This window comes from Euphorbia lathyris, chromosome 4 (genome assembly GCF_963576675.1).
Source record: "Euphorbia lathyris chromosome 4, ddEupLath1.1, whole genome shotgun sequence".
NCBI lineage: Eukaryota > Viridiplantae > Streptophyta > Magnoliopsida > Malpighiales > Euphorbiaceae > Euphorbia > Euphorbia lathyris.
Genome location: NC_088913.1, coordinates 30,964,737 through 30,973,015, shown reverse-complemented (window position 1 = coordinate 30,973,015; position 8,279 = coordinate 30,964,737). Strand labels below are relative to the sequence as shown.

Sequence of the window (8,279 nt, the reverse complement as noted above, 5' to 3'; positions counted from 1 at the left end):
GAAGACTTACCTGGTACGTGTCGAAGGTCAATTTGTTTCATAGCGCAAACCCGACGAAGATATGTTTTATGAGAATCACTAAAGATCTTACGCGGATATGTCTGACGTATTCGGTCCATCATTGATATTTGAGATACCAACGATGACACACAGGGTGGACATCCATAGTTCGACGGGAACCTATTACTATGAACAACTCGAGGAACAACGAGGACGCGAACCAAGACCTTCAAGGTAAGTGCCAAATGTTGGATTTAGCCGCGGTATGAACAACTCGATACTACTGATACGAGTGAGACTCAAATAGCGACACATAGGGCATGTGTCTCAGACTCGTGGATAAGGCAATTCGGAGTTTGGGGGCACATGGACAGCGGTACCAATGATGTAGGGAGAGCGTGTCGAGGATTTGACAATAGAAACAAACCGATGTTTGAGACGTACTCCAGATATGAGTGACAATTTACAGGGCCTACGTCAAGAGTTTGATAGGAACCTCATGACATGAACGACTCAGTGTGTCAAGGTATGGGCGGGATGCCCGAGATGTCCCATAGGGTACGTGCCTAAGGGTGTAACTTGGACTCGATGACATGAATCACTCTATATGACAGGTACGGGCCAAAAGTTCAACTTGAACTTGTCGATACAAATGACTCGACATTGGGGGTGTAAGCAAGATGCACGTGATGACATATATGAACTTGCCCCAGATTCGACTGGAACTCAATGACATGAGTGACTTGACATTTGACATGCGAACAAGACGTACCGAACCGCGTATGTGGGTGTGTGCCACAAGCTTAACCCTGACTGGATGGTATAAACGACTCAGTTTTCGACATGTGAGTAAGGTGCGAGGGATGACCTACGGAACGCGCGTCAAAGGTCGGTCCAGAATTGGATAGCCTAATGACATACTCGCGGGCTACAAATATTGACAAGGCAACATGTGGGGCACATTTTGACAAGGCCCAACGTATGACTAAAGCGCAAGTGGTGACATACAGGATACGCACCGAAAGATGATACGTGTTCGAAGGACTAGTGTCACATGTTTGGAATACTGAGGTGTTACAATATATGATGACACACCTGGTATGTCTCATATCGATTTGCCCATTTTTGAAGATGCGACAGTGTGTCTCAAGAAGGCCGAGGATGCGCGGGTTACCTTAGTACAATGACGTATCGATATACAAAGTACGGTCGAGAGTACCAATGGGGGCATGAGGATGACCTACTAGCTAAGAGTTTAGTGCAATGACGCATGGATTTATTAGATGTGACGAGGTGCCATATAAGGTGCCAGTTAAAACGCGGATGTGACACCATGACTTCGTGTGAAGCGTGCGTCAGAGGGTTAATGCGAACCTGGGGTCCGGACAGTGGGATGGTGTAAATACGAGGGGACACTATGATGACCCCCATGGCGCACCTAAAGGTACAAATGGGAAGCGTGGACAACATACCAGTCAAGGGTTCGTTTCGAAGCTCAGGGTATTGCCCATAATTTTGGAAATACGGAGGTGCTACGTATGGAATACCTCCCCAAATGCGAATGATGACAGGTAAACGAGATTCATGTGAAACAGTTCACTCGACCCTAAGGTTTTGATCTTACAACCACGTAACTTTGGAGTATAGGTGCACGGCGCACCGACACGCGTGGCATGTCTTAGCGTGCGAAGGTCATGATGGCAACCTACGAGGTGAGGGGCATGGATAATATAACAACATATATTTGGAATCACTTGGGCATTATGTATAGCGTGGCGACATTCGTGGGTATGTTTTGAGATACGAAAGGGAGGTGACGATGGCCCATGAGATTATGGTTCTATTTGAGATCAAGGTATCAGTCATAATCTTGAGATGTGTTGGCTAAGGCGTAGCGACATACCTGGTATGTCTTGAGACATAAGTAGGACGTGTGTGAGACATGTGACGAATGGTTAATTCGAGTCTCGGGGGGAACCGATGCCATGACAATGTTTCTTTTTTTTTTTGAACTATCGATAAGTTGTAAGTGACGTGGCGACACACATAGTATGTCTCGAGTCGACCATGTGGAAAGTGAACGGAATTTTCCCCACGATGTGAATGTTAGGACAACAAGGTACGACCACCAAGCAGTTTGGTATTGTTAACCATGACAGAGGGAGGCGGAGTACGTCACGACATATGGGATATGTCTCCGGATGACTTAAACACGATGGCGAAGGTGCGTGTGGCAGGTCACGATGCAGGCGGTATACCCCCTAATGGTATGAACGGGACGATAAAGATATGTCCGACCCATCCCACGCAAAGTATAACTTGGCGAAGACGTAGAGAACACCTCGGGGTCTAGAGGTAGACCACTTGACGGGTATGCAAGACCTGGTAAAGACGTGCGAGATTCATCATGACATACGGGGTATGTCTTTCATTAGGCACCTAACAAGGTGAGAACTCAAGTCGTGACATGTGGGGTATGGCTCTGGACTAGTGTATCTGATATGGACGACGCATTTGTGACCTATCACGATTTACGACCTTGACAATGCCTGGATGTACGCGGTGCACGGTGGCGCATTGAGTACACGTCTTGACTAGCGTATAGCTGACGTGATGGAGACACATAAGACACTCCACGATATGGAAGATGGGACAGGGTAAGGATGTTTGGGCTACGCCACAGCCCAAATGGTATGCCTTCCGTCTAACATACATAACATGGTGAACAAGCATCGGATATGCCCTGACATATGGGGTATGCAACTCATGCCCCTTGCTTGGCGCAAGGAATGAGGCGAAGATGTACATGATGCGTTATGACACACATGGTACCCCTTCTGACATAATAATCTAACATTTCATTACATTATTGTTAAGTTCGAACATTTTAGGAATAAAATTCATATCTGCATTTAATATTTCTGGGAAGCGTCTAACGTAATTTTTTTTTTTAATATTTATAAGCTGGAATTTTTTTGAATCTATATACTATCGGAATAAATCTTTGACCGATTGAAGTGAGAAAAAAAAAATAACCCAATTCATATGTGTTGGCTTTTAATTATGTTTTGGATAATGTACCAAATAGGTTAAGGTATTTGAGAAATATAAATTTAGGTTACACCTATAAAATAATCTAGATTAATAGTAGTATCAATTTAGGTTTCGATAACGAAACATGATACGTCATTTATATTATCTTCATTAAGTATGTGGAGAGAGAAATTTGAACTTAATAGAATAATATGAATGATGTGTCATGTTTCGTTATCAAAGACTAAATTGGTACTATTTTGTAAACGTTAAGCTTACATTGGTGTTATTTTGTACGTAGCGCCTAAATTGATATACGTATAAAATGGCACTAATGTAGGTTTAACATTTATAAAATAGTACTATCAATTTAGATTTCAATAACGAAACGTGATGCGTCATTTATATTATCTCCATTAAGTATGTGGAGACAAAAACCTGAACTTAATGGAATAATATGAATGATGTGTCATGGTTCGTTATCGAATCCTAAATTGATACTATTTTGTAAACGTTAAGCATACATTGGTGTTATTGTACGTAGACCCTAACTATTTCGATACCTTATCCCATTATTTTCCCCTGCCCAAGCCAAAACAAGTAAGATGCACAACTTATTACCTATCGAAAATAAAATAGTACCCAACCGATAAAAATAAAGAGATTGTACGAACTTAACCACCCTTATAAGAAGTGATCCCGAAGTCAGGGCCGGCCCTAGGCCTAGGCCTGGGGTGCGCCGGCCTAGGGCCCAGGACTAGAGGGGGGCCCAAAAAAAATTTAGAGTATACATAAATACCTTGTGTTTTTAAGTATAATAAATATATTTAAAGTAGCATAATGGTATTACCTTGTTCTTTAATAAAAGAGGGCATGAGTTTGATTCTCACCTTTGTAATATTTTTCAATATATAAATTATATATATTTTACTATTACTTTGTTTTTTTTGTTACAAAGTAACCACAGTGTCTATCATATTTTTAATATATAAATGATATGGATAGTTAAGCTAAGAAGACAAGTTTCATTTTATTACCTCATTTTAAAAAAAAGTTTCATTTTATTACTTAATTTGATTAAATTTAAAAATTAAAAATTAATTTATGTAATGACATGAATAAAAATCAATTTAAAATTTAATAACAAAAGCAACAAAAACAATATCAATGATAACAATAAATCTAAAAAAATTAATAATACCGCTCTAAATAATTAGAGAAAAGATTTTCTAAAATAAGGAGAAAAATAAATACATAAAGTATATTATTATTATCATTATTTAACTCCTACAACTGAATGCGTAGGAGAAACAATTATTTGTATGTAAGTTATGGAGAAATTCTTCCCTCCAAAAATCTCATATAACATTTTACGTTTCCTACAGAACATGTTTGTAGGAAAAAGTGTAGTTGTTTCTTATATTTCCTATAAGGAACCTAAATTGTAAATTTTATATTAAAAGACCCTTACTGTTTATTTTGCCTAGGGATGGAGTTTTTATGAGGCACTGTTTTAATATTTTATAATATTTGGCATATTTATTTAGTAAGGTTTTTGGCCCTTTCAGTTTTATTTATATATTGCTTAATGTAGTCATCGATTAAAGATAAAATATCTTGTGGATGCAACATGTAATATAATCGTGTGAATTAATTTGAATTTGTATGGTGTACAACCATGAAAAGATTTTTTTTTTTTTTTGTTGAACCATGAAAAAAATTGCGATTATATAACATTGAGATATGGATAAAGCACTATTTAACAATCTTTTTTATCTATAAAGATGTTTGCGTCTTGATTTATCACATTTGATATAGCTTAAAAAGAAATTAGTGATTAAATGTTTGGGTTTGATTATTGCTAATCAAACACATTTGTTGTGATATTTGAAATGAATAGAGAATACAAAGTTTCCTTTATTGATTGTAAATTCGTCATCTGGAAAAATATATAAACTCAGTTATTTGGTCTTATCTATCTAAAATTTTATCATTTAGTTCATGACCTATTATTTGGTTATATTTGGCCCCAAATCTATCTCAATTGGTAAAATTTCATCGATTTGTATTCAAATTTAACCGAATCATCATCTCATTGATAAGTAACGATATTTTGACACTTGAACTTAATAGATTTTAGTTCAGGATTTGCTTTTTATTTTTTTAATATAATTAATTATTTCCACATAATGTGGCAAAAAAAAAACTTTAAGAAATATCAAGTTTCAAGTTCAAGTATTTTAAAATATCATTACTTGTCAATGAGATAACAATTCCGTTAAGTATTTATCACTCCCTTCCTAATCTGTGGACGCCAACTGAACCTATTCTAGTTTGATCAACTAGGCTTAATTTGATTGGAACTTTGTGGAAAAACTTACAAACCTTTTTGTGCAAAATGTAAATAACTTCTAATCAGTCATCATGAAAACTAAAAGGACGACTTAATTCGAAGGATAGAAATCTAATTGAAAACAGGACACCAAAGATAAATTGAAATACATTTGGGGAAAAGTAAATCCAATTGTTGGAAAAAGAAGTTAATTACAAAGAAAGCTTTGAAAATTAACTGAAAATGCCAATACAATTCTGAAATTATAAACTTGGTTGAAATGGATTTGATGGATTCTGTTTAAAAGTAAATTCAATAATTACTCAAAGATTCATTAATTAATTAATTAAAGCTAATTAATTTTATTAAAATACCCAATTAAGCCCGAACTTTCTTATAATTACAAATTCAGCCTGAAAATAAATAAATAATTAAGTCAAAAATTATTTTTAATTGTAAAATCAGCTATAACATAAGGTTTCAACATGGTTTTGATCAATTGCTTCCACTTGTCGATTTCAATGATCCAAGCAATGGATACGTCGTCGTTGATGATTGTTGTCTAGTTGGTGTGGAGGTTCATATTATTAAAAATATAGTTAAAGGGAATGAGTTCTCTTTATAAAGATCCTAACATTGGACAATAGCATCATTTCACTTTAGTGAAGTATTTAGTTTTAGTGTTGGTGGATCTAAATGGCACATATCCAATACAGTTTTTTAACATTTTTAAATATCTTTACTTGTTTAAAATTTTCAACTGTTTTTTAATATTTTAAAATATTCAATTTATCGAAAGTAACTTATTAATCTAACAATTGTTTAAAAATTCATAGCGGTTAATAAGTACATTTTAAAAAGTCAATTGGTCATTTTCAAATAGTTGAAGAGGTAAATAGATTTTTTCAACGTATATGGATAATTGACTTTTTTGAACAAGTACATTAAATATAAATATGTACTAAGCCAATTTTTAAACTCTAATTTGATATTTATTTTTATGCGTCAGCATATATTCGCTACAAAAATTAAACTGAGTTTCTTGTGTGCAGCTAGTAATTGGGTGCTGATTTGTTCATTGGCAACGATTGTTTTAATGACCGTTGCCATTGATAGCCAGTGCGTGATGAAATGGTTTTTGACAACAGTTGTTTTAAGGACCGTTGCCAAAGCTTTTTCCTTTTGTGCTTACTAGCAACCGTTGTCAAACCGAATCCAATAGGCAAAAGAACTGTTACCACAGACCATTTTTGCACTAGTAACAATCAGTTAGGGCTATTTTAAGTTCTCCAAGAAAAAAGCCGTTTTGGAGTGTAAAATATTATATTAATGCTGAATTGCAAAATATTCTAACATTTGTGTTATCACTAGTAATCATCAAACATAAATATTTAACACGTCTCCTTATATATGCACTATAATTTCCTTCTAGATTAGATCCAATGTGATTAATCACTATATATTAGAGAATAAATATCACAAAATAATCGTTCAATAACCAAACACGAACACTTTCAATAGGTCAAAAATTCAATTAACAAAATAATAAACCAGAAACAAATTGTCAAAAGGGCTAAATAGTGCCTTCAACCATTACCCAAAAGGGCTAAATAGTGTAGAAATTCCAAGAAAATGTTGGGTGCACATAAGCAGTGCCTCACAAAAACTCCACCGAAACAAAACCATAAAACAAACACAAGTAGGAATGTTTTGAATGGAAAAGGAAATGGTTCAGGAGAAATCTTTAACAGAAGAGACCTGTGTTAATTTGGCTTCAACAACTAGAATATCATTCACTAGATATCCCTTTGATGCATCTCGGAGATCACTCAGCAGCATAAACCTCGGAGTTCCCCAAGCTCCAAACAGCTTGCATACTGCAGTTTCGAGTCTTTAGATAAAGTAACTTCGAAGAAGAAAGATATAATTATAATCATTTTCAATGTCAATTTTAAATCTATATTACTTCACCTTTGTACATATGATCTACCCCACCGAGCTGATCTTTCACCGACAGATTAGCTTCTGCATAAACTGATTGATCGCCGTCCAATTTTAAATATAAGGACAGACTTCTGTTCGTCTCCCCTGAATCTCCTTTAGGATTAAGCATCAATTGCCTGACGATTTGGGTTTCAATCATTACAATCTGAATCATCTAAATCATTGAAGACAAATAGAAACATACGTACCATTTGTATCCAGCAGCATTAAATACGTTACTGTAATAATATCGATTTCGCAATGTTGAGAACCGGTGAATCATCCAGGAATAACTACCGTTTCGAGGATCCTTTACAAGAGAGAATTCCTGGCCCAGCCCTGTACTTTCAATGACATAAACCTCCGCACCGAATGCGCAGCAGTCCTGAACAAGATATCCATTTCTTGAATCTTTGAAGGTTGGAAGTGGGAGCAATTTGTTAAAACCATGTTCAGTCTTTACCACATGGTAACGTTTAGTTTCCCCATCTGCATATATTGAATCAAACATTGAAACATTCATAATTCTATCAAGAGATAACAAAATTTAGATAAATATTAGCTAAATAAACAATTTACCTTGGAAAATTAAGTACTGATTTCGAATATGATTATAAACGAAAAGTCTGACAATCACATCAACTACACCGGATTCATTAGTTATTGAATCTGTATCTGCTAAAGCCAAGTAAAGAGAAATGTGGCCATCCCCATTCCTTTCTGAATCCCCATTAGGATACAACACTATTTTCCTATATATTTGGTTCAATGAATTGATCAATTTGCTGATATGAGTAACGAAATAAAACAATTGATTCGATTTATTAAGATGAATACATACCATTTGAATTCACCAGATTCAAATTCATCTGATTCATACTTGCCAGCGCCTGACTTTGTGACTATATCAGACAAAGTGGAGAATGAGTTG

The 8,279-nt window shown here is 35.5% G+C and overlaps 1 protein-coding gene across 1 annotated transcript; it reads right to left on the bottom strand.

Moving 5' to 3' along the window:
* Positions 1-6,928: 6,928 nt before the first annotated feature.
* On the bottom strand, positions 6,929-7,871 carry LOC136227122 (ubiquitin C-terminal hydrolase 12-like). Its single transcript, XM_066015823.1, has 3 exons — positions 7,558-7,871; positions 7,337-7,485; positions 6,929-7,242 (listed from the first exon to the last, which is right to left on the bottom strand). The coding sequence occupies exons 1-3, from the start codon at positions 7,869-7,871 to the stop codon at positions 7,097-7,099; spliced, it is 609 nt and encodes a 202-aa protein (XP_065871895.1). The 3' UTR covers positions 6,929-7,096.
* Positions 7,872-8,279: the final 408 nt, after the last annotated feature.